The sequence below is a fragment of the Chenopodium album genome, chromosome 3 (genome assembly GCF_948465745.1).
Source record: "Chenopodium album chromosome 3, dcCheAlbu1.1, whole genome shotgun sequence".
Lineage (NCBI taxonomy): Eukaryota > Viridiplantae > Streptophyta > Magnoliopsida > Caryophyllales > Amaranthaceae > Chenopodium > Chenopodium album.
This window is the reverse complement of record NC_137836.1, coordinates 41,643,263-41,670,683: the sequence shown is the minus strand read 5'-3', so window position 1 is coordinate 41,670,683 and position 27,421 is coordinate 41,643,263. Positions and strand designations below refer to the sequence as shown.

Genomic DNA, 27,421 nt, shown 5'->3' with positions numbered 1-27,421 from the left:
ACGCATAACTATTAGTTTATTTTTATTAACTCATTGATAAGAAAGCATACTGTTCTTTTATGCCTTATGGTTCAGTAATTAGCCTTATATTTGAGTATATTTCAACTCTAGAACATGTCTATACCAACTACCACATGAAACAATAGGGGAGTTTTATATTCACTGGTCTAGAAAATATGACTCTTATTCTCATATGACCATGACTTCTTATCCTTTAGAATATACCATTTATAAGTAGGTCACAACCATAGTGAATGATTATTGTTTCAAATGGCAATATCCTAACTCAAGCAAGATCACACTAAAACCAAAACAGGAGGAAGGTCAGTACTAGCAGCTCACCAACTTTGTTTCTTTGCTAATTATCAATACAACTCAATTATAAACCTTGTAAAAAACAACTAAGAAAGGGAGGATATAAGATTGAAAGTAAGATTAATTAAAATTATTATTTCAACTTTCATTTCTACAGCTCATCAATAACAAAACTTTATGTATGGGGAAATATCTACATAACAGAAATCATTATAGGCCGATATGGTATGACAGACCGACATACTATTTGAATTCGATCCACCAAATAGCTTTTGTTAATATCGGCATTTCTGTATAAAGTATACATATCGGCAGGTAAGTAGCTGCCACGTGTCGTGCTCATGTTTGACACGTGGCAGAAATTATATTACTTGTTAAACTGCCATCTGTCACTTAGTAAACCTATAAATAATCTGATTTTACTTCATAAGCAAGGTAGCATTAATTACACTCTTTCTCTCACTACTCTCTCTCTCTCTCTCATTACTTTCTCTCTCTAAATCATCTTTCTTCTATAAACACTTGCTGACGTAATCTTTGGAGTGGTTATCCCCGGATTCACCCCGGGGCTAGCTCATCTCTTCTCTTTGTGTAGGTTCTTACTTGGCCGATAGGAGCAAAACGGGTTATATACTCGAGCTTTGGATCTTGGATTCGGGTTATCGGATTCCTGCAGAAACAGTTGGCGCTAGAAGGAGGGGAGCTACTTAATAGCTTCTATCGCCTGAAAGAGCCTCATACTTTCCGATAAAAAAGTAATAAAAAAAAAGAAGAAAAAATGCCTGATCTAGAAATTCAGATTGAGGATGAAACTCATACTTTGGAGGGTAACGAATTTCATATGCCGTTAACCCCTGAAGGGAAGACTGGGGCAGGTATATACCCTATGGCAGGGTTTACATCAGAAGAGTTGGAAACAGCTGCAAGAGTAATGACAGGTATGAGCAAGAAAAGAAAAGAAATAGGGGCAACCCAAGATGGAAAAGAGATGCCTTTTACAACTCATGGTAATCAATTTAACCAGACCGGAAGTTCGCAAAGACGCCGGCATGAGGGGTCGCCGATAAGATCCCAGCAAACCCCTAGAGAATCAGAGGTTCGATCCTCAGGTCAAGATGAAAGTACGGGAACTTATCAGCAAGGAGCGGTGCGAAGAGTAGTTCAGTTGAGGGCATCACCATTTGCACAAAGCATCCTTGATCAGCCAATGGAGAAAATCAAAATGCCGACATGTCGGTATGATGGAAGGGGAGATCCAGGTAGATACATGACCTCAAATGAGGGTCACATGATTTTATACACCAATTCTGATGCCGTTTGGTGTAAAGTGTTTCCCACTACTCTGGTTGGAGCAGCAGCCGATTGGTTCAATAATCTTGAAAATGGAGCAATTCACAGTTTCCAGCAGTTAGCCGAAATGTTCGTGGGGCAGTATGTCAGCAATAGTGTTCGGCAGAGAACTTCTGGAGAGTTAATGGCTGTTACTCAGAAGGCAGATGAATCTTTAAGGGATTATATAAGGAGGTTTAATAATGAAGCCAATACAATTCCAAGATTGCAGCAGGAGATAGCAGTCATGGCACTAATGAACGGTCTGAATGATTCAGAATTTAAGAGATACTTAACCCGAAAAAATCAGCCAACGTTAGCTGCAGCTTTTAACAAAGCTCATAATTATATTAAGAGTGAGGAATTGATGAAAACGAGCAGCCGAGTAAGTTCTACTGATAGAATTCACCCTATGTCTGAAGGGGGATCTTCAGGAGTTGTAAGGTCGAGGAATCCAGCTGCAGCAAGAGGAGGAAGCCGCCAAGAGGTCAGAGGAACCAAAACACCAATGCGATATAATTCGTATACACCTCTAAATGCACCAAGGGCTGCAATATATTCTATAAATCAAAACCGAGAAGGATGGGTGAGGCCCATGCCGATGAAAGCGAAAGGAAGGGATACCAAGAAGTATTGTATGTTCCACCGAGATGTGGGGCATTACATTGAGGACTGTGTGCAGTTGAAGGATAATATCGAAGAATTAATAAGAAGGGGACATCTTACTCAATATCGGTTACATTATGGGGAAAGTCAGCAACAACAATATCGGCAGCCAGAACGCCAGCAGATAGATTACCGGCCGAAAAGACAAGGTCAGGTGAACCGGCAAGGTGAAGGCGGGCAACCACCGTCTTCCACCGAAAAAAGAGTTGATGTAATAACCGGTGGACCAGTTCACGGAGGAACCATAAGTGGAGCACGGAAGCATCTATCGGAATATCGGCACATTGTTAATGCATTAGATATTGCTGATCGCCCACAACCGTCTGAAATTCCGAATGTGACCTTTACCAAGGAAGATGCAAAAGGAATAGTGTTTCATCATGATGATCCCCTTGTGTTAATAACAAAGATCAATGGAGCCGATGTGAAAAGAGTTCTAGTTGATGGAGGAAGTTCAGCAAATGTTCTATTTATGCAAGCCTTTAATGAATTGATGATAGGCCGACAATATTTAACGTCGGTATCATATCCGGTGATTGGGTTTAACGGTTCGACGGTAAGGCCAGAAGGGAGTATAGTTCTCCCTATTAGGCTTGGAGATGGTATAACAGCAAGAGATGCGATGGCTGAATTTTTGGTAGTGGATGTACCATCGGCGTATAATGGAATTGTGGGACGGCCGATAATTCATGACATACAGGCAGTAGTATCAACTTACCATCTAACTATTGCTTATGTGTCGAATAGAGGGGTTGTGGAAAAGGTACATGGCGGACAGGTGATGGCAAAGTCATGCTATGTCACGGCGTTAAAAAATCCGGGGCAGAAAGGAGAAGTACCAAACAACCCGAAACGAGCAAGAGAGCCAACAGTGCGAGATTTGTCAATGGAGAATTTTGATTCTAGGCCAGAAACTGGGCCGAGGCCGTCACCAGGAGGCGAGACAGTGCAGGTGGAGCTCCGACCAGGGAACCCAAATCAGGCAGTTAAGGTTGGGGCCGATATGGACGTTGAAATGAGGTGTAATCTGATCAGCCTATTGAGAGAAAATGCGGATGTGTTTGCCTTTTCGGCAAGTGATATGCCGGGCATACAACCAGAGGTGATGGAGCATAAGCTCAATGTGGATCGAAGGTTCAGACCGGTAAGGCAGAAGAAGCGCAACTTCTCAACAGAGAAAATTGAAGCCATTCAAGCAGAAGTCAACAAGCTGTTAACGGCAGGATTCATAGAACCATGTACTTATCCGGAATGGTTGGCAAATGTTGTAATGGTTAGAAAGCCGACTGGGAAATGGCGGATGTGCGTGGAATTTACAGATCTGAATAAAGCTTGCCCAAAGGACTGTTATCCGTTGCCTCGGATAGACAGGTTGGTAGATTCGACTTCTGGCCATGAAATGTTAAGCTTCTTAGATGCATTCTCCGGATATCATCAAGTTAGTCTTCATGAAGCTAATAGGCCTAAAACGGCTTTCATAACAGATGCTGGGGTATACTGTTACAAAGCAATGCCGTTTGGGCTAAAGAACGCTGGTGCGACATATCAAAAGCTGGTTGATAAAATTTTTGCAAATAAGAAGGGCCGTAATGTTGAAGTATATGTAGATGATACAATAGTAAAAAGCAAGATGAAAAAAGATCACATAGAGGATTTGAAAGAAACTTTTGCAACTTTGCGGCAATATCAGATGAAGCTCAATCCAGAAAAATGTGTTTTCGGAGTTCGATCTGGAAAGTTTTTAGGATTTATGGTTAGTGAACGGGGCATTGATGCAAATCCTGATAAGGTTAATGCTCTTCTTGAAATGAAACAACCTAAATCAATTTGAGACATTTAGAGATTAACAGGAAGAATGGCAGCCTTAACACGCTTCATTATCAAATCGGCAGATAAAGCGCTCCCGTTTTTTGTGGTTCTGCGGCAAAACAAATCATTTGAGTGGGGAAAAGATCAAGCTGATGCTTTAGAGATGGTAAGAAACCATTTGAAGTCTCTCCCAACGGTAGTACGACCGAAGCCGGGAGAATGCTTACAGTTATATATTTCGGCGTCACCAAAAACAGTGGCCTCAGTCTTGATAGTTGAGAGGGCCAAGCAACAAATGCCGATATACTTTGTCAGCCATGTCCTTAATGCTGCTGAGCGACGATATCCGGTGATAGAAAAACTGGCCTTTGCTGTCGTAATTGCTGCTAGAAAATTACGACCTTATTTTGATGCACATCCAATAGAAATCCTTACGAATCATCCATTGGAAAAATCATTGCAAAAAATGGATACATCAGGAAGGTTATTGAAGTGGGTTGTTGAGTTATCGGAGTATGAGCTGTATTACAAACCTAGAGTGTCAATAAAAGCACAGGCTCTATCAGATTTTGTTGTAGAAACCTCCTACAATGATGAGGAAGAAGAATTGGGGACATGGCAGGTATCAGTAGATGGTTCAGCAACCTTAATGGGATCTGGAGCCGGTATTGTGATAACAGCCCCGAATGGAGAAGTTTTTGAATATGCCTTGAAGTTAAAATTCAAAGCAACAAATAATGAAGCTGAATACGAGGCAGCAATTGCGGGCATTCAGCTTTCTATAGCGGCAGATGCAAAGAGGTTAGTTCTCAAAACTGACTCACAATTGGTTTCCAGTTAGTTTCGTGGGGAATATGAAGCAAGAGAACTGGCGATGATAAAATATCTGGAAAAAATAAATGAGCTTACAGCCCAACTGCAGTATTTCGAAGTTCAATTGGTGCCGAGAGCATAAAATTCGCAGGCTGATGCTCTAGCAAGGCTAGCCAGTTCAAGTTTTAATGACTTGAAGAGAACTATTATGGTAGAGGTTCTGAAGCAGAGAAGCATAGATGAGTCGGCAAAGGCCGTTCATTGCATTCAGCTAGGGGAGCAATGGTAGGACAAAATCCTAACATACTTGCTGACAGGGGCTTTGCCGATAGAGAAAGAAGAAGCTCGAGCTAGGGGCACGAGCTCTTTCAAGAGAAATAATGAGAAGAGGATATTATTGGCCAGCAATGAATGAAGATGCTTCTTCTTATGTTAAAAAGTGTGAAAAATGTCAAAAGTTCGCGCCTATTCTGAACCGGCCACCAAATGATTTAACGCCAATATTGAATCCAGTACTGTTTGCACAATGGGGGATGGATATAGTTGGCCCCTTTCCGTCGGCAACTGGAAATTGAAAATTCCTATTGGTGGGTATAGATTACTTCACCAAATGGATCGAAGCAGAACCAGTAACAACAATATCGGCAGCAGAAGTCATAAAGTTCATTTGGAAAAATATCTTTACAAGATTTGGCCTTCCGAGAGCAATGGTTTTTTACCATGGGTCACAGTTTGATTGTAAGCCTGTAAAAACTTTACTGACGATTTACAAAGTCAAATTTGCATATGCAACAGTTTGCCATCCGCAATCAAACGGCCAGGCAGAAGCAGCTAATAAGCAGATAGTAATGGCGATAAAGAAAAAGGTCGAAGATGCTAAAGGGTTATGGGCAGATTTAATTCCAGAGATCTTATGGGCGAACAGAACAACAATTAAAGAAGCAACAGGAGAATCCCCTTCCCATTTGGTTTTTGGAACAGAAGCTGTTATACCCGCCGAGGTCGGTCTGCTGACATTCAGAATACAGCACTACTGCAAAGAGCAAAATGATCTATTGCTACGACAACAGTTGGATTTTTTACCAGAAGTAAGGGAAAAAGCGGCAGTTAAATCGGCCGCATACAAAAACAGAATGTCAAGGGCCTATAATAAGAGAGTTAATCACCGACCACTAGTTGTCGGAGATTTAGTGTTAAGAAGAACATCGGCAACAGGAAAGGGGAATGAAGATGGAAAGTTAACAGCTACCTGGGAAGGTCCATATCGAATAAGAGACATGGTAATGCAAGGATCATACTATCTGGAATCTGAAGACGGAAAGCCACTGAAGAATGTCTGGAATACCGCAGTTCTTAAAAAATACTATGTATGATGTAAAAGTTGAGTTAAATTATTTCGTATGATAGTGATGATAAATAAAATAAGATGCAATGATCTACTCTACAATTTGTGTATAAAGGCATCCTCCAATTAACAAACCACCGTTAATTCGGATGGACAGCCAAAAACCACTTCCGTGATGATAACGCTCTTACAACCTGATAAGTTGTATTCGTTAAATCACGAGGTTGTTGGTTCAATATAATATCCCGGCCAAACCATTGTACAGCATGCGCCGACATGAGGCACAGCTAAAACATGATCGCCGATAAGGGTACTTGAGAAACTATTATATAGTTGCACAAGTGACCAATGAGGTACAAAACATAAACTATCGTCGTATACGAAAAGATGCAAGTACATACATCATGAAAGCGATGTTTGCACTAAGCGAGGAAGAATAAGGGGCTATACTACGCCCGATATTACAGTCTTAATAAGGGGCCATGCCGATATCCTTATGCTTATAAGTATAACGTATGAATTGTGTAAAGTAAATCGATTCTAAATTGAATAATTAAGACCGATAAAAGTTAAAACCGAGACAGTTATAGCATTTAAAAGAACTGCATAAAAACGTAAATACATTAAAGATATACAGACATAGTGTTATAAATGAAATGATGTTTTGGCAAAGCTAAAACAAGATCGACAGATATCACCACAAAAGGGTATATGCCGATAAAACAGCATTGTCAAAAGCAAGTTTTCTAAAAGTACATAACCATAATAAAAATTACAGTGAGTAAGGCCCCATAACACAAGAGCTGCAAGATGATGATGGTGATGGCTGCCCGCCCCTTTAAGCCGATTTGTTTTCAGATTCAGGAGAATCCAAAATCTTAGGGTCGGAAACGCCGATATCAGCAGGTGGAGCAAGATTAAAGATATCTGCGTCTGAGAACTCCTGTAGCTCGAATCCAGAAGGTGTCTTGTGAGCATCATTATTAAATGCTGTTTCAATCTTAGCCCAGTCTTCTTGTTTTAGGCCGATAGCATGAGCAGCACATCTCTGAGCAGCAGTCCACCCACCATCAAAACGATCCTGGAGTTTACTGCAAAATTCTGCCGATGACAAATAACGGCTAACCGCCCTTTGCCGTACCCCAGATTTATCGGCTTCCATTTTTTGCAGCTGGCCTTCTAAGTTGCTGATTGTTGCCTTAGCCTTAGAAAGATCACTCTGTGCAGTAGAAAGTTGATTCTTCACGGCGTTCTTATCTTCAAGCTGAGATTTAAGATCCTTTATCTCCTCTTCAAGATTTTTCATTTTTTCAACTTTCTCCCGCAGAGATGACAATTCGGCATCATCTTTCGCTTTTATCAGCTTAATTCCATCAAGAGCCTTTCTGGCATTCTTCAAAGCTGTCTCCAGAGATTGTTGGTTAGACATGTTCTGATGATACTTATCCTGATAGAATCTATACATCTCAACCAACTCTGTTCCAGAAGCAACTGCCTATAAACAAGTGAAATATGAAAGATATAAGCCATGTGTCTTAATGTAAAAAAAAAAAAAAAAAAAAAGGATACATAGTAAATTATAACTACATACCCTCATTAGATCATGCATATGTTGGGCAGCAACTGGGCCGATAAGTCCAGACGGCCTATCAACCGGAGTTGAAACATTTCGTAGCAGCCGATATCCCAGATTTCCACCCCGAAGAGGGTCATCAGTGAAAATGGATTCATTACGGAAGACGTCCATTTCAGGCCGCCACTGATCGCGAGAACGGCCCTCAGGAGCCCTTACTCTATTCAGAACCTCATCTGGAATCTTTCCTTCAACGTGTTCAATCCACTGTCCACCCCGATAAGTAATACCGGGAATACTTGTGTCGGAATTGACAGGACCAACCTGTTGAGGTTCAGCAGAAATGGGGACAGTTTCCTAATAAAAAATAAGTTAGTGAAAAATAATAAAAATAATAATAACGATATAATAAAAATTTTCATTTCGGCCGTTATCACAAGTTTATTACCTGTTGAGGACCAGGAGACACAGTAAGATCTTCAAACACCTTATCGGCATTATCACTGGCTGTTGCCATTGCCGAAAGTGTTTTTTCGGGAGCAGAAGTTTTAGGTGGCGATGGAGCCTTTGGCTGTTCAGTGTCGGTCTTTGACCGCTTTGATGCCGACTCATCTTCTTTCCTTGTAGAAACGGTAGGAACACTACCACCTCGTCTGTTAGCCAATGAGGTCAGACGCCGATTTCTTCTCACATTCTCATCAGCCATCTCTTCTATTCTTCTTTTAGGATTACGTGTAGGGGCACGTGAGCAGAAAGAAGTGAAAGTCTCTAATGCCGGTCTTGGAGATGGGGGACAACGGGACACCACTCTCTTGCCGTCAGGTGATAAGCCGAGGGCTGCCTTGTCCAACTTCTGTGGGCCTACATGTCAAAAATTATTAATAAGTATAAACCGTTAAAAACCATATATGTATAAGTAATATCAACAAAAGTATCATATTAATGCGTAAGTACTAAGAACGTAAAGGATAACAATAATTTATAAGGTTAGTACCATAAGCATTAGTCCGACATAAACCGATGTAAGATAGTGGTGCATTGTTCAAAATGTACTTTACATTTGGCAACCACACTTTCGGAACAACACGAGTTTTTCCACCAATATTGGCTCTAACGGCATCAAAGTAATCACAGGCCTTCTGTTCTTGAGGGCCAAGCTCTCTCTCGGCAATATGACCGAAACGAGGATGAGGCCGAAAGAAAGTTCTCCTGATAGGAAAATCTTCCGGAACACTCATGAAAAAGAACTTATCCTGCCAACCTTTGCAACTTGACAACTTAGGGTTTACAGTGAACTTGTGCGAGGCCGTATACAACGACCACCAACCCTCAGATTGTCCATCACGTTTCAAAGTTATTAACCTCCTAAACAAATTCAAGGTTAATGGAAAATTTTTATACAGCAAAACCCAAACCAGAGCAATAACGGCATGAATAGTAGGAGGAGTAACTTGTACCAGGCATACATTCCATGCCTTAAAAATTTTAGCAATAAAAGGATGAAAAGGAAATCGGAGGCCGAATTCAAAGTGCTTAGCATAAATAGCAATATGACCATCAGGACAGTCAAGAACAGTAGCAGAAGGTGGTGGAAGTATTAACTCATACCCATCTGGCAAACCATAAAATCTTTTTGCCTTACGACAATATTCCTTTTCTTCGGCCAATTTCAGCCAAACCTTGCTAACACTAGCCTCAGCAACCTTACTGTTAGAAGGTAAGATAAGGGGTTGTCGGAAATCAACCTCATCGGTTTCGGACTCATATTCCTCATCTAAACTTTCCTCGTGGGTAACTTGAGCCATAAGATCAATCATTTCGGCTCTCTCAGGGCTTTCGGTGTTATCGCCCTGATTTACTTCTTCATCACTATCATCGTCATCATTTAAAGAAAGAAGTTGATTGTGCGAAGGAAAACAGGGCACCAGTCAGATCTTCTGACTGCCGTGCCACGACAAAATTTGCCGTGTCACGGTACAGTGCACCGTGTGACGGTGCACAGTACCGTGGCACGGGAATTTTTCCCGTGTCACGGCAGTCCTAAAATCAGTCCGGTGGCTTATTTTCTCTTCACACAATCAACTTCCTTCGATTTTTCTGAAAAAACGTATGTGTTCTACATGCGTCTTAGCCCCGGGGAATTTAAGCTCTATCGACCCAAAAACGCTCATGGCAATAAGGGTTCATCCGAGTTATTAAATTCACCCAAACCATGGAGTCGAGTTCGATTTCATCACAAACTCGCGTAGCCGCCCGTTGGCATACACCCTCAAGGGAGGCTGCCTTGCTAATGCGTCCAAACACTTAACCATGGTACCCTTTTGACACCCAAAGCTTGACCAATAGTTGAACATAGATCTTGACTCTAGGTTGCGAACTTTTTTTACATCATCGTGCCTAAATGCTATGTGGTTGTTTGGTGCTAACCTTCATGTGTTTACTCTTATGTTTAACCCATGACCGAGGGTTTTTATTCTCACATAGTAATTAGTACGGACCTAAAATCGGTTAAAATCTGGAAAAACCACAAAACTGACCTGGAACTGCACACCGTGTCACGGCATGTTCTGCTGCGCCACGGTTAACAGTGCCGTGACACGGGGCTCACTACCGTCTGACGGTAGACTGCACCGTGTCACGACAGTCTGCACCGTGACACTGTGCCCAGGAAAAGTGTCCTGTCAGTCTTTTTTTTATTCTTGTGCGTACGTATGTGGATGTTGTGTCCGGTTTGGTGTCATGTCTAGCTGTACGGTCAAAACACGCGTCCATAACCTTACCTAATCACTCACATATCGTGTTCACACACTTTTTTTCTTTAGTCGTGCACTACTTTTTGACCGTATTTTAGGGTAGTCTTGTTTTTTGTGTCGTTTTTTTTCGGAGTAAGTCGAATGGTATCCTCCCTTTAAAAATAAACAAGTAGAATTTTAAAATTATATTCCCCGTGCGACGTCAGCATGCACCGTGGCACGGTGGGGTTTCCCGTGGCGCGGTAAACATTCCCGTGCCACGGCACAGTCCACCGTGGCGCGGTGGAACTGCAGAAAAAAAAAAAAAAAGTCTGCCGCGCCACGGGAAACTCTACCGTGTCACGGCAACTTTCCACCGTGACACGGTGAATTTCTAAAAAATAAAAAAAGAAAGGGGAAGGGTTGCCGCGACACGGGACTGTCCACCGTGTCACGACACAGTCCACCGTGGCACGGGAAAGTTCACCGTGTCACGGCAATTTCCACCGTGACACGGTGGATTTTCCAAAAAAAAAAAAAAAAAAAAACCGCGTCAGTCAAGTCTTCCGTGTTAATTTGGTCCTCGCGTCAGTCATTTTGGTTATTGTTCACATGTCTAGCCATGCGATCATACCACGAGTCTTATAACATCACTTAGTCACTCACGAGTCAAGTATAGTCCACACACTTTCTTTATGTTCCGACTCGAGTCGTGCACCAGGTCGTTTATGATCGTATATTAGGTTCATGCACCCTTTTTTCGTCATAATAAAAAAATGAGTGGAGTTTTCTCACCTGTTTTCAAATGTTTATTTTTTTTCCTTCCTTTCCTATCTTGAGCAATGAGTCAAACAATTAAGTGAATTATTTTATTTCACAGTACTTGGTCAAGGAACAGGGATAGATTAATACGGTTCAAGTCATTACCGCAACAATCTCTCAGATCTAATAGGCATTCAAAGAGAACTTTGCCATCTTCATTACTCATCACCTTTTAATGGCCACTAAAGAAGATATTGAGAACATCATCAAATCCATCGAGGCACTGTCTGCCATGATGCAAACCCTTACCACTAGGGTCACTACCATGGAACAAAACAAGGTCACTGTTTCCACCCTTGACAAACTGAAGGAACAAATGAGTAAGATTTCTAAGGATTTCACTTATGTGGAACGGCCTCCCACTCCTTTGAATGTGAAGGACAGACTCCCTGAAAAGTTCTCCACTGCTGATATTCCAAAGTTCAAGCCTACTGACAATCCAATATTCCATTTGAAGGCGTTCTCTGCAACCATGGCTCTTAAGGGATTGGACGTAACACTCTTCCCTATGGTGTTCCCTCTCTCCTTAGAACATGCTTGCCAACAATGGTTTTATTACTTAGATGCCAAGCATACTGCGAGTTGGCAAGATGTCACCGACAGTTTCATGAATCGTTACAAGTGTAACATTCAAACTAAAACTTCTGAACGTGAACTCTCCATTCTCAAACAGAAAGAGAATGAAGGCTTCACCGCTTACCTGAAAAGGTGGAGGGAAACAGCTTCACTCCTGGTAGATTCCCCCAAAGAAAGAGAGATGGTTCGCCTCTTTATTTAAAATCTGACTCATAAATATAGGGAACATCTCAAATTTCTTCCGCTGAACACTTTCGAAGCTGTATACGACATCGGCATCAATATCGAGGATGAGCTAATAAAGATTGCTGGTAGTAACAATAATAACACTTGGAAAAACAAGAAGAACGACCATCCTTCTTCTTCGTCTTCTAAGCACGAAAATACTACCAACAATATAAGCCAAGTTATTCTCAATGAAGTGTTAGCTCTTGATACTCCATTGCCCAAGAAGAAAAGAACTTACACTCCTTTAGGAATGACTTATGATGCGGCCTTTGATCGCCTTTACAGTCAAGGCTTGATCACACCTATTGGGCCATTTCCAGAGCCAAGACCTGAAGAAAGGAGCGCCAAATGGAACTCCAATGCCCATTGCAAGTACCATCAAGGAAGGGGCCACACTACGGAGCAATGTTGGAATTTGAAGGACGTCATTCAAGACTTGGTGGATGCAAACAAACTTCCTGTCCCTCCAGGCGGGAAGAAGTAATGAACACAAGGCGCACAACAGATCCTTCGTGCAAGATTTCATGATTTCTTTCTTTATCATTCATCTCCATTCCCCATTCATGTCTAGCATAGGTTTTCCATTTTGAATTTTTATATGTTTCATGTGTTTCGTTCACCTTTTCCATTAATAAAATGAGCAATTTTCCTTTACATCTCGATCATAGAATTTTTCATTCATTCATTCATTCTCAATAAAAAAAAAATAAAAAAAAAATCAATTACCGAACTAAACCAAAGGTACACCAATGACTTGAGGCACCTTTGCAACCATGTCATTCCCTGTTAACCGTTCAATCACATTCCATTTCTTCATTAACCATTGGCCTTCATTTCTTCAACCCACATTCACTTAACCCTGGGATTGGAAGAAGTGTAATTGTATATTATTTAAAGACAAGTAAAAAAAAAGTAGCAAAGCAAAAATAAAACAATGTCTAAAGGCAAGTGTTCCAATGTCTTTGATATGAACACGTCTAAAATTGCGTCTCTCATCGAGTGCTCGGTACCGTGCCTGAGAAACATGAATGCTATGTGAGTGATGGACCGCATGATCCGAGATTTCCTACATTGATTCAAAAGAATGAAAAAAAAAAGTTCAAAGCAAAAAAAAAAAAATGTGTTGAAAATAAACTTGCAAAATTCAAAATTTTCAAATTCACAATTACATATCTTGGGGATTCTCTCGGGTCTTGAGCCTTTCACCCCTTTCTTCCTTAAACCATCAGCTTAACCACATTACAACCCTTGAAAGACCTCTTTGAGGTGTACATACACGTGTGCAAAGTTCGGTTAGAGCTACGTTTGGCCTTATTCCTAACAGATATGTAGGCAACCTCACATTGAGGTGCGGCTACATTCATATTCATATCCATGCATGATCGAGTCAAAGAATATCCATTGCTTATCCCTACCCATTTAGAGCTAGACTTGGGGGCATGAACCCACATCATTTAGCCTACTTAGCCTAAAGAGTCATCATCTTTGACTCTTCTCACATCTCTTTCCATCGCCATAACCCTTGCAGCCAGACTTAGTATCACATTCACACACTTCACTCACACATCCATATCCATATAATCCTTCCCTTTAGGAACCCTTTATCATGAAATATTATTTCCCTACCGCGCATGCTTCATCATATTTAAAGACAACATTCATTAGAAGAAACATTGTATACTTGCTTAGCTTCCTAACCTGAGCAATATTCATTGTTTCATGCATCACATAATATGCTGAGCAACATTTATATATCAATGATTTTTAATCATACAAAGCATATCGTTATTAGCTCCTTGACCTAAGCAACGTTCATTATGCAATAATCACTTCATCTCTATACGTGCTTAGCTTCCAGACCTAAGTGACGTTAAAGATCGTTTCTTGATGCTTAGCTCCAAGACCTAAGTTAATTCATCTATCGTGTCACATGATGTAATTTTCCTTAGCCTCCTGGCCTAAGGACATGCATCATGCATACATTACTTTCAAGAAAAGCAATTCAATCCATGCGATTCATTTTGTCTTGCTCAACGAGGAAGCTCAAAACTTCTTTCCTTTTTTCGCGTCTTTTCTTTTGGAAGGAAGTTCGAAAATAAAAGTTCAGTTTTCACATCTTTCTTTTTCGGGAGAAAGTCGGTACCCTCCACTCATGACAAAAATTGAAGGAAAATTTTTCCTTTTGCATCTTCGTTTGCTTGTGTCTGCACACACACATATACACACACACACATACACACACACTCACAAGTCATACACATGTCATGTCACATCAAGTCAAACTTGGTCAAGTTAGTGGTCAAGTCAATCACAGTATATACGAGTCCATTGGCAAATTTATTTTTGCAGGTTTTATCTACAACCCACGTCCGGGGACAAACGGACCATTTACAGCCCACGTCCGGGGACAAGCGGGCCCCATCTACAACCCAAGTTCAGGGACAAGCAGGCCATCTACAGCCCACGTCCGGAGACAAGCGGACCATCTACAGCCCACGTCCGGGGACAAGCGGACCATCTACAGCCCACGTCCGGGGACAAGCGGACCACCATCATTTCATGACGCAAGGTTCTCGATACACAGAGACTTGCAATCTCATCATCTTTCGACTTTCCTCAAGCATGGAAAGTATTATCCGGTGGATTTTTCTTCAAGTATATAAAACCGCCAAATCGGCTTTCCTCAAGCATGGAAGGCATTATCGGTGGAATTCTTCAAGCATCGAATGATACCATATTCATCAGTCGGCTTTCCTCAGGCTTCGAAAGCGTTATCGGTTAATTTTTCTTCAAGTATAGAAAACCGCCAAGTCGGCTTTCCTCAAGCTTGGAAAGCGTTATCGGTGGATTTTTCTTCAAGTATAGAAAAACGCCAAGTCGGCTTTCCTCAAGCTTGGAAAGCGTTATCGGTGGATTTTTCTTCAAGTATAGAAAACCACCAAGTCGGCTTTCCTCAAGCATGGAAAGGATCATCGGTGGATTTCTTCAAGCATAGAATGACACCAAATTCATACGTCGACTTTCCTCAAGCATGGAAAGTATTATCCGGTAGGTTTCTTCAGGCTTAGAAAACTACCAAACTCCTCAGTCGGCTTTCCTCAGGCATGGAAAGCATTTCAAAAGACGTCATCCGGTGGATTCCTTCAAGAATAGGAAGCTACCAAGCTCATTTGCCACCAATACACTGGTGTTAGATAAGCATTCTATCCCTTTACTCTTTTATCTGTAGAACTAACATTTTTCTGCAGGTATCGGCGTATACAGAATGATTTAGGATCGCAGAACGTCTTTAATCATTCTCCGTCCCTATCGGCTACTTTGACTATCGTTTTCGAAACTGACGTTTCTACAAACTCAGTCAAAGTGGGGGCTTCTGTAGACACCTAAAAATGTCTCCCCAAAACCAAACCTGTTGATGAACACCTTTCACCGCCATTATTGGTCGAGTTGAGTATTTAATCTTTGGAGTGCTTAAATCCATGTTCTATCCAATATATTTCATGAACCAATCCAATTTCTAGCTCATTTCCCTAAACCATAACCTATTTTCCACTTTTCGTGTCCACTGAGAGAAACTGATTTTATGGCTATAAAATTATGATCCAATTATTATTTTGTTAGATAGGCCTTTAAATAAGCTTTCCAACCATATATCATAAGCCCAATTCCGAGCTATAACGAAAAAGATATAAGCAAAACACTAAACTCGGCCTAAAATTGACACCCTTCCACTAAAACGACCATATCTTAAAATATACATATTATTTTGACTTGATTCTAAATGGGTTGGAAAGTAGACTTGATAAGATTTCCAATGATATATTATATGCCTTATTCTGAGTTACGAATCAAAAGTTATGATTATTTTAAAAACGGGTAAAAAACTTAAATTACCGCGCAGCAGCAAAAATGCCGCGACGCGGCAAAAGCTGACGTGTCATGGGACTTATTCCCGTGACACGGTGCCCATTTTTGTAATTTTGCTCAATTTTCCCTCGTGTCACGGGATTTTGCACCGTTTCAGATGCAATTTCCCGTGTCATGGTGCCCATTCCATGACACAGGAATATTCCGTGTAATTTCCGCGTACTTTTTACACCGTGACACGGCATACTGCACTGTGCCACGGTGGACAATGCCGTGTCACGGCATTTCTTCCCGTGTCATGGTGCATATCCCGTGCCACGGGATTGCTCCGTGTTTTCTCCGCGTAATCCCTAAACGCGTTTTCACTTCCCGTAACCTAAATATTTCCCGTGTCACGCAAATTTGTACCGTGTCACGGGAAAGTTTCCCGTCTGACGGTGGGATTTCCCGTGTCACGGTACACTTTGCCGTGTCGAGGGATACTTTTTTAGGGTTTTTATCATTTTAGGGTTCCGTGTGCTCCCTCAGCACATTTTTTCTATAAATATCCCCTCATTTCTGATGTACGGGGCACCAATAATCATTCTCTCTCACCTTACACCAAAAATCATTCTCTTCTCCCTATTTAACCTAATTTCTAGCCTCCTTATTATTTCATAACAATTCCCCTAAGCACTCCAAGGAGTCTATACTTAACCCGAGGTTCCGTCCTTAAACCAAGGCGTGAAAGGTACAAATAACTGAGGGTTTGGACCAAATCAAATCTAATATTTATTTAATTTAATTTCCATTTAATTTATATTTTTTTTATTGAAGTTACCAACAGTTTATTCATGATGTAGCAATTTAAAGGAACGCGCGAAATGTAAGTAATTAATTAATTTAATTACTCTTATTTTATTTTCTTATTACTAGTATCATGATTAGGTTATTTCATATTTAATTTGACTAACGCTATTATTGTTGAATTGCTTCCAATATTAATGTTTATTCTATTATTTATTATTATGATCACCATATTGCATGTTAAAGGGAATATGTAATTGAAAATCACGCCTAATAAGATAATTTGGACAACCGGTTTAGGATCCTTTTTAATCTTGTTATTAATTGAAGTGATCACAATATTTTAGAATAATGTGTGCATTAGTATTAAACCAATTTAGCTTAATAATAGTTTGGAGAAAATTGAATCTTTGTTTGTATGCCTTTGAGATCACAGGAATCACTTTTCACTATAAGAATCGAGTAGAGGCCAATACGGGCGAATGTGACTCCATGACTCACTTCGTACCATCATCTCCGATCCTCCTTTCGTGGTTCCGAACCATATGGAGTTAGTAATCTCATGGATTATGAATGGGGTGTAACCTTCACGGGTCAATCATTGTTGCCTATCGTTGTCCCTTATTCGTGGTTGCCTTTTATGATCCGTGAACGGTTTACAAGTTCCTTAAAAACTTGTTAGCGGCTCCCTACTTTGCTTTGTCCCTAATCGTATTATGTCAATTCCTACTTCCTATGAGTGCTAAGCATATTCACCACATGCTTTTAACGTAGGCGCACTTCGAGCGACGCCTACAACGCCAAAAAAGAATCGAAGTTTTCAAATGCATGTTGAATGAGCTTAGTCAAATGTTGTTTGATACCATCTCTCAAGGTTCAAGGATTAACCCATCCTAGGCTATCTCAATTATTGACTCAATGATGAAAGCATTTGGGTAACTTAGGCATGGAGGCTAAGCACTTCATACTTCGTGATGCAATGATGATTATGATTGATGAGTGATGTTGTTATGACAAGGCATGCTTCAGTGTTAAGATTCCATGAAAAAGGGTTCCTAAGGGAAGTATATTTGGTCATGTATCTGTGCGGTGTGTGAAAGTGACACTAAAGTTAGGCCACAAGGGCTAAGTGCGTGAAAAAATATATAGAAAAGAGTCAAATGGTGGTGGCTCTTAGGCTAGGTAAGCTAATGATGTAGGGATCAAGCCCCCAAGTCTAGCTCTAAGTGAATAGGGATGAGTATAGGAGATACCTTGATATGATCATGGTGTAAGTGTGTGAATGTGAATATGAATGCATGTTTATTACGGCCGCACCTCGATGTGAGGTTGCCTACGTATCCGTTAGGAATCAGGCCAAACGTAGCTTTAGCCGAACCTCGCACAAGTGTGTATACCTCAAAAAGGTCTTTTAAGGGTTGTAACGTGGTTAGGCTAAAGGTTGAAGAAGAAGGGAATAAAGGCTCAAGACCCTCGATAAGCCCCCAAGGTGTGCAACCTCGCTGTTGAATCTTTATTTTTATGCTTGAGTTTCTACTCTTTTTTTAGCTCTCTTTTTTCTTTAGCGTTTATTTCATTTTTATAAGAGTGGAGTCGCCAAAAAACTGTGGGCAATCCCGATCATGCGGTCTATCACTCACTTGGCAATCATGTTTCTCAGGCACGGTACCGAGCACTCGATAAGAGACGCAATATGAGACGTGTTCTTATCAAAGACATTTTCATATCAAAGACATTGGAACACTTGCCCTTTTGTACACTTTTATTATTATATTTTTTTGCTATTTTAATCTTTTGAATTACTCAAGCCTTTTTTAGAATTGCATAAGTTACACACCATCCCATCCCAAGGTTAGGTAGATGTAGGTTGAAAAAAGAAAGGTCTATCGTTAGACGAGGCTCAAAGTGGTTTATGAAGAAAGGATTGTAAATTTGAAAGGTGAAAGGAGATATGATGTGGCTACAAGGGGTGCCTTAAATCATTGGTATACCTTGTGCTTAATTCGACATGAATTTTTTTTTTTTTTTTTAAGGAATATTAATGAAATGATCTTATGCAAGAAAATAAATGCTCATTTTTATTAAAAGAAAATATATAATGATTCTACAAAATAAATCTAAGGAGAATAAAAAGGTGCCTATGCTAGACTTATTAGGGAAAGGATAAATAAAAAAGAAATAGAAAAAAGAGGTCACGAAATCTTGTCGTTGAAGCTCGCCTCTTGTCTTGTGTTGTTTCCTTTATCATCACTCGCTCTTCTTGTTAACAGGAGGCATGGGAAGTTTGTTATTATCAATCAAATGTTGGATAGCCTCCTTTAGCTTCCAACAACTCTTAGTAGCATGACCCCTACCTTGATGGTACTTGCAGTGTTCGTCAGGATTCCAACTAGGCAATCTCTTTTCAGGTACGGGATCTTGAATAGGTCCAATGGGAGTAATGAGTCCTTTGGCATAGAGTCGATCGAAGGCAGTATCGTAGCTCATCCCAATAGGGGTGAAGTCTTTCCTTAGTTGCTTCTTAGATCCTAGGTTATCCATGGCTAAAACATCACTGAGATCAAAGGTACTAACATTGTTACTAGAGTGGGCATTTTCGGAAGAAGAAGGATTGTCGTTCTTCTTTCCTTTCCAGCCACCGTGGTTACAATTGTTAGTAGCTTTTATCTTTGCGAGGTCATCTTCGATTTCAATTCCGATGTCATAAACGACCTTGAAAGAATTCAGATTGTGTTGTTATTTTAAATGCTTCGAATACTTCTCTTGGAGATTCTTGATAAACATCCTCACAGACTCCTTTTCGATGGGCACCTCAATCATCTTAGCGGGAGTTTCCCTCCATTTATTAAAGAAAGAAGTAAAGCCTTCATTCTCTTTTTGGCTTAGCATCTCAAGTTGTCTATAGTCGGTTTCAACTTGAATATTGCACTTGTACTTATCAACGAAAGATTTTACTATCGATTCCCAGGTAGAGGTTTTCTCTTTGTCAAGGGAGAAGAACCATTGTTGGTAAACGGTCTCAAGAGATAGTGAGAACAGAGAGGTGAAAACCTTCTAATCGATACTCTAAATACTCATTATAGTTTCGAAAGCTCTTAGATGGAAGTAAGGGTTATTTGTTGCCTTGAATTTAGGGATGTCAGTGACGTTGAACTTATGCGGAAGAAGTTCCTTGTCCAGCGAGACCCCTTGTGAACGCATGCCCTGAAATTTATAGTCACTAGATAGCTTGCTCAAACTTTCTTTCATGAGGTTCATTTGTTGTTGCTTTACAGGTTCGTCAATTTTGAGGGTGAAAGCCTTTAATGTCTCAGTCACGTCAGTCAATTGACTCCTAAGTTCATTAACTTCCTCTTGACTTGCCATTATCTTTTTAGCCTTCCTCTTTTGACGAATCGGTTTATCAAAAAGCGAGACCTGAATAAAGAGGTTGTCCTTGATTAATCGCCCTTCTCTCCTCGACCAGTACTGTGGAAAAGGAAATTGGGGATATTTATTGTTAATTATTTTACTCAAACTTTATTCAACATGCAATGGACGGAGGAAGTGAAGAAAGATTGGAAGAGAATGTGAAGGAAAATGATGTAGATGGAGGGATGTGAAGAATTAGGAATAGAATGTACCCCTAACTCACATGACGGAAAAGACCGACTCATGCATGAACCTAAGACATGGTCATGGTGACATATACTCAAAGTGTGTGCTAGGACTAGTGAGTGTAGGTGACATGTTAAGACTCGTGTTATGACCATGGGACTTAGTGCCTAGACTCAATTAATGACTTGACAAAGTATTATTGACAGCAAAAATTAACCGAATTAATTAGCAAACTAACTAATTAGACACTAGTTGATGACTCAATCAATAATCCGAACTGTCGGCAAAACGACAGGACTGGCGTCGCACTGTGTAGTGTAGCGCCAGACGACAGAGCTGTCGCCAGGCGCCACACTCCATAGAGTGGCGCTACAGTCCAGACTTTGGCGCCAATGCCGGAGCTTCAATCTGGGACTGTTTTCGGTGTTATTAATCAACAGGGGTATGCCTAAAGTCGTACTAGGTCAATTCTGATTAAAATATTAGACTTTATTGACTTAAATTAATTAATTAATTAATTAATTAATTAGGCAAAGTTCTTTAAGTCATTAATTTATTTAATCTCAACACAAGTCAAACAAACGGTTAAGAAAAACATATATCATATGCACAACAAATAATGCACAATTAGTCAAGTAGGCACAATATGATGCAATGAGTTTGCAACCTAACCATGGCTCTAGTTCTCTATAGTTCGGGATATGGTTTAGTCAATAGAGGGTCCATGGTTAATTGTCCGAATGCACCGCGCGGAAGCCTAACCGTGAAGGGTTGGCGCGAGTGGATGGGACACCGCGAGTTTTAGAAAAACTCGCTTCCATGGTTTGGTGAATTCAACATTCTCGGATGTCCCCATTGTTGCACAGAGCGTTCAATCAGGTAGATGGAGCATGAATTCCCAGAGGGTTATGTCCATATGTAGAACACATATGGGTTTCAGAAAAGTGAGAAAAAATACAATCAGGAAGTAGGATCGAGCAAACAATACGAAAAACTGGTCGAAATTAGAACGCATATTTCTGGCTCAGTATTGGAGGAATTTGGCGCCAGCAAACAGAGACTGGCGCCTGGTATTAGCTGTAGCGCCTAGCGCCAATGCTCTGGCTTCTGGCGCTAATTCCTACATGCCTCAGCAGCTTTCTGTGCTCGATAAATTTTTCCAGTTTCGCTAGTGTTATTTCGGTCCTATTTGTGAAAGATATTTCTCAAATATCCTACGTGTAAAATCCTATGTTTTTAACTCATTACGGAGGGTCTTTCCAATGAGATCTTTTTTATGCATATGACAATAATGTTAATCAAAATTATGCACATGAAATACTGAGAACGTTTCGAGTCTCATCCACTCATTCTAAATCATTGCCAAAACAAATTAAGGAATTAAAATAGAAATCCTCCCCAGTGGAGTCGCCAAAAAACTGTAGGGAATAATTTCAAGCGTTAACCCCTTAGCTTGAACCCCACTGTGATCATACACTAACGTACGGTGGCGTTCAAAAAGGAAGAAGATAGAGCAAAAGTGTCTCCAACAAGTTTTAGGAACTTGTAAACCGTTCACAGGGTGAAGGTTACACCCCTTTACGATCCAAGAGATCGTCAACTCCATAAGGTCTAGAACCAAATAAGGGTTCGGGGATGAAGGTACAAATCCAACCTAAAAGAGATTGAACCTCCCCTAATAATAGGCCTCTACTTTATTCTGATCGTATTCATGTGCGCTTTCTGACTAATATACAATCAATAGGATTAACCCTAAACCTGTTTATCTATGTTGGTTGAATTTAATGCACAAATAAAACTATTATTGGCGATCACTTGAATTATAATCAAATTAACCCTAACAAGATTATTAATTATCTTATATAAGTGTGATTACAAGTACCAATTCCCTTTAAACATGCATAAAAAGGCCTGATCAAGCAATAACGATAAATATCAAGCAACATAACAATCATCTTGAAAATAATAATCATAATCAGGTTAAAGCATAATAAAAATAGCAAGATCCTAGGCATGATACTAACAAGATTAATAACAAACCCTAGCATGTCACTAAACAATAAAAATCAAAGCTTTAACCCTAACATGACACTAACGATCATAAATATTAGGAAGAACATAGGAAGCATCATACTTATCATACTTGATATTAAAGTTACCCTAGACATGATACTAGGAATCAAAATAACAATCTAAGCATGAACTCTATATCATAACATCAATAAAAACCATTAAAGTACTTACTTTGATGCCTCGTACCTCTTTCTAATAATAAAATACACACGTTAGTAACTTCAAGGAAAATAATAATCAAAAGAATTAAATTAAATGATTGAAAGAAAGATTTGGGACCAAACCCTCAGAAATTAAACCTTTCACGTCTAGGGCGAAGGCAACTTCGAATATGGCTAGGTGTATCTAGATCTAATGAATGCGGAATTTTGTATGTAAAAAGCTAGTTTAGAAAAGAGAGAGAGAGAGAGAGTAATCAAGAGAATCTTGATGAGAATTGGTGAATGAAAATGAAGTTTTTACGACGTTATTTATAGAGAAAATCAGCCAAAAAGATAAAATATCAAAACAGAGTTCTGGCGCACAAAAAACTGAACCAGCGCCAACGCTGGCTGTTGGCGCCAGGCGCCAGGCGCTACAGCTGGCGTTTGGCGCTGATCAGGAAAATTAGGCATTTTGTTAAAATCAGATAAAAATTGCCGTACAGGAGGATAAAATCGTATTTTTCCTCAAAAATGCTTTTTGATTTTAATTAAAACTCTGAAAAGTCAACAAAAGTCAATTTATCAATGCTAATTGAATTATGAATGGAAAGAACCTTCTAGAAGAATCTAGAAGACTAAAACCATTCCTAATCGCATTAGGAATGATAAATATATATTAGGCCCTCCCCTAGATCATTGGGCCGCATATAAGGCTCAAACCGGGCCCAGTTTAGTAAATTGGCCATAACTTCCTCAATATTCATCGGAATTGGGCTTATAATATATCGTTGGAAAGCTCTTTTCAAGCCCCATCCAACTACACTACTATTGGACCCATATAATTGACCAACCAAACTGGATTGGCTGTTTTCTTAAAATAAGTTTTCAAAAACAAAGAGAAGAGAAAAGAAATTAAAATTATCCGCAACACTAAACTTTCCACACTTTCACTTCATTCGATTATGATTCGACGTGAAAGGTACTCATCGCTGGGTTTGGTTTTGGGGAGACACAAATGGGTGTTTACAGCGGAGGAAGGATTTAATTTTTTTTAAAGTGGTCGAGCCCCCTTGAGGGGTTCCCTACATATCCTTATAAGGGAATCAGGCCAAACGTAGGTCTATCAGGTCATGAACCCATGCAACTAGGCATAAACTTTCTTGATTTGATCCAAGCTTGTTAAATTTTGGAAACCGTTACTGTCCATGTCAACCAATTATGCCGCTTCGCCAGACAAAATGGATTTAACAATGTACGGACCTGACCAGTTTGGTCCAAATTTTCCTCTTGGATCCAACACATTTTTGCAAAGTGCCTTAAGCACCAAGTCACCTTCCTTGATGTTCCTAGTCTTGACTTTTTTATTGAAAGGTCGTGTCATACGTTTTTGGTAGGTTTGGACATGATGCAAACCTGCCAAGCGTTTTTTGTCAAGTAAGACTAGTTCATCATATCTTTCCCTAATCTAGTCGACTTCTTCTAATTGGCTTTCCAACGCGATTCGGAGAGAAGGGATTTCAAGCTCTATTAGTTGTACAGCTTCAACTCCATAGACTAAAGAGAAAGGGGTAGCACCCGTCGATGAACGAACAGAGGTTCGATAACCCCAAAGGGTGAAATGTAGCTTACTAGACCAATCTTTGTAATTTTCTGTCATCTTTTCGATGATAGTTGTCACATTCTTGTTGGCTTATTCAACCGCACCATTTGTTTGTGGCGTGTAGGGTGATGATCTGTGATGCTTAATACGATATTTATTTAATAGTTATGTGCACTCGGCTTGGAAATGCGTTCCATTATCACTGATCATCTCACGAGGCACCCCATAACGGCATATGATATTTTTCTCAATGAATTGAGCTACATCTTTTGTTGTGAGCTTAACATATGAGGTAGCTTCGACCCATTTGGTGAAGTAATGTATTGCTACAAGGATGAACTCATTTCCCCCTTGTCTTGGTGGCGTTATCATTCCAATGATGTGGATACCCCAAGTAGAGAAAGGCCATGGAGAAGTATATGTGTAGAGAAGCGAAGGTGGAACGTGCTGCAAATTTTCGTCGACTTGACACTTCATACATTTCTTGACGTATTCGTGACAGTCTCTCTCCATGGTTGATGTATTCGTGACAGTCTCTCTCCATGGTAGTCAATAATAACCTTGTCGTTGAATATTTTAGACTAACATTTTAGCATTCATATACGTTCCAAATATTCCGGCGTGAAAGTTTTCCATGGTTTTACGTGCTTCAGTCTTCGCTATGCATAAAAGATTTATACCTTGAGCTGTCCTTCTATGGAGTTCTCCTTTGATGAGAACATATTGTGAGGGTAGGAGCCTCAAAGCACGGTGTGCCCCTTTATTAGTATTAGGAAGGTATTCTCCCTTCGTCACGTAATTAAGCATATCTGTATACCATGGCTCTTCATCTTCTTCTTGTGCTTCTTGTTCATCATCAAGTGTGTGAGCATAAGCCAGCTCATATCTTCTTTCTATGGTTAATGGAATTCTTATTGTGTCTGTTGGAATTCGCACCATTGATGCTAATTTAGCCAGCGCGTCGGCAAACTGGTTTTTTCTCTAGGCAAGTACGTATATTCCACTTCATCTAGTTGCTCCATGAGAGTTTCCAGATGAGCTTGATACGTAGCAAGACTTTCACTTATCACCTTCCACCTTTTGGAAATCTTGTTGATGATTAGTGACGAGTCGCCGTAGATTATGAGTTTCTAAATTCCAAGGGCAACAGCTGTTTCCAATCCCAAGATGCATGTTTCATATTCTGCAGCATTGTTGGTGACATCAAAGTCGAGCTTCATGGAAATCGGAATGTGTTCTTTGTTGGGTGATTGATCGGGGTGAGATAGTTCTTTAAACTACTAAACTAATCAAATTAATCAATTATATTCCTAAACTACCCTTATACAAGTATAGGGGCATGTAAAAGGTCAAACCACTAAGGAAGCTCACTCATTCAACATCAATTTTCACTAATGCAAGAGTAAAAAGGGGAATGTTTTTGTTGGTTTTTGAATAAAGAGCACTAAAAACTACAAATAAGCAAATATAATGATGATTAAAATCAAGAGAGAACGACGTTATGGGTAAGGGGGTGTCAAATATGATTAGAAAGAGGGGAACAACAATGGTTATCATGGTGAACATGCAAAAGAACACAAGATTCTACCTAAACAATTCATTATCATTGCAATAGTCTAGGCAAATCAATGAAAAAGGTCTATACTAATAAGGATCATTCTCATACATCCTATTAGTTACAATCAAATCAAGAGAATAAAGAAGCACAATCCATAAAACTCCACTATAATAAAACATTCTCATGCAATCATTAAAATAGAGATGATCTTAATCTAGTTCAAATCACTTTCATGCATTTGAACTAGAAAACATCAAATAAAGTGCCACAATAATCTCAAGCAATCAAAAATCATATCTTTCATCTATTTATGGCATGAGTCCAATCAAACCATCATCATTCATCCAATATCAACACATATTTTCCACCCCCTTCCCCTAGCTAAGAAATTAGCCTAGAGAAGGGAGTTTAAACATAATATAAAAATTAAAAATAAACTCAAAAAACACAAAACAAAACATGATTAAGAACAATGAAATAAATAATAACTAGATGAACTAATAAGGATTAATGAAAATAAGCAACAATAAAGCAAATAAATAAAGCTAAAAGAAAGGATTAGAGATTACTAAAGAAAGGATTAATGAATGATGAAAACTTGAAATGTTGCTTGATTGAAGATTAAACTTGAACAAAGTTGAATACGATAAAGGAAACTTGAGTAATAATCCACTTTATCTCACTAAGATTAGGGCTAAATATTGATAAGATAAAAGATGATTACAAACTAGAATAAGGGGCTATTTATATGCATCAAAAAAGGCGGAAATAAAACATCAAGGAGAGCCCTCTAGCACGCAGTCGCGCCATCTCTAATCTGGGTACGGAGTTGCTTAACCCAGCAACCCGCGCCCGCGGCTGAAAGTAGGAGAGGCCTCTCCTGCTGAGGAGAGGCCGCGGTCTGGGATCGATGGAAAAAAAGGTGCCTCGATACTCCGTGCCCGCGGGCCAAGGAGGAGAGACCTCTTCCAAGGCGCGGAACGACATCTCCGAGTTCCTGGTCGTTTTTCAGCAAAAAGCGCCGCGCTCGCGGCCCTTTGCTCCGCGCCCGCGGCTCCAGCATGGCCATAAAACTCTCCTTGAACATCTCATTTCTCTTCAATTGCTTAACATGCATCCATAGGTTCATCCAAAAGGGCCAATGACCTACAAAAAACCGAAAAAACACTAAGAGAACCAAAGAAAAAGGGGAAAAAGGAAGGGAAACACGAGAAGAGATAAGTAAAAACCAAAATTAAGGTAAAATGCTTAGAAAAGGCCCAAACAAGTGAAAATGAGGGGAGAATCCTTAGAGAAAAGGATATAAGAGTGGCATAAATGCCACTCATCAGTGATACGAGCAAGACTCCCACACCACAACCTTTTTGGTTAAAAGCTCCATCAAAATAGAGCGTCCAGCTATCATCTTTGGTCATGAGTAGATCTTCGTCAGGGAAATCATACTCTTCTTCTTCTTTCTCAACTTCTTCTAGTGGGAAATCTGCTAGGAAGTCAGAAACCGTAAAACCTTTAATAGCCTTTTGTGGTACAAATTTTAAGTGAAACTGAGCAAATTTGACTATCCACCTCGATAATCTACCATTGAGTGT

At 39.9% G+C, this 27,421-nt stretch overlaps 3 protein-coding genes across 3 annotated transcripts; all 3 read left to right on the top strand.

Moving 5' to 3' along the window:
* The first annotated feature begins 1,093 nt into the window (after positions 1 to 1,093).
* LOC145625051 (uncharacterized) lies at positions 1,094 to 4,141 on the top strand. The gene has a single exon (XM_081678132.1). It carries the CDS (start codon positions 1,094 to 1,096, stop codon positions 4,139 to 4,141), a length of 3,048 nt encoding a protein of 1,015 aa, XP_081534258.1.
* Positions 4,142 to 4,165: 24 nt separating this feature from the next.
* On the top strand, positions 4,166 to 4,960 carry LOC145625050 (uncharacterized). Its single transcript, XM_081678131.1, has one exon. The coding sequence runs from the start codon at positions 4,166 to 4,168 to the stop codon at positions 4,958 to 4,960; it is 795 nt and encodes a 264-aa protein (XP_081534257.1).
* Positions 4,961 to 5,639: 679 nt separating this feature from the next.
* Positions 5,640 to 6,305, top strand: LOC145625049 (uncharacterized). The gene has a single exon (XM_081678130.1). The coding sequence runs from the start codon at positions 5,640 to 5,642 to the stop codon at positions 6,303 to 6,305; it is 666 nt and encodes a 221-aa protein (XP_081534256.1).
* Positions 6,306 to 27,421: the final 21,116 nt, after the last annotated feature.

What these genes read in the sequence shown, in the direction of transcription:
- LOC145625050 (XM_081678131.1), top strand. Translation starts at nt 4,166, where the DNA reads ATGGCAGCCTTAACACGCTTCATTATCAAATCGGCAGATAAAGCGCTC.
- LOC145625049 (XM_081678130.1), top strand. Translation starts at nt 5,640, where the DNA reads ATGGTTTTTTACCATGGGTCACAGTTTGATTGTAAGCCTGTAAAAACT.
- LOC145625051 (XM_081678132.1), top strand. Translation starts at nt 1,094, where the DNA reads ATGCCTGATCTAGAAATTCAGATTGAGGATGAAACTCATACTTTGGAG.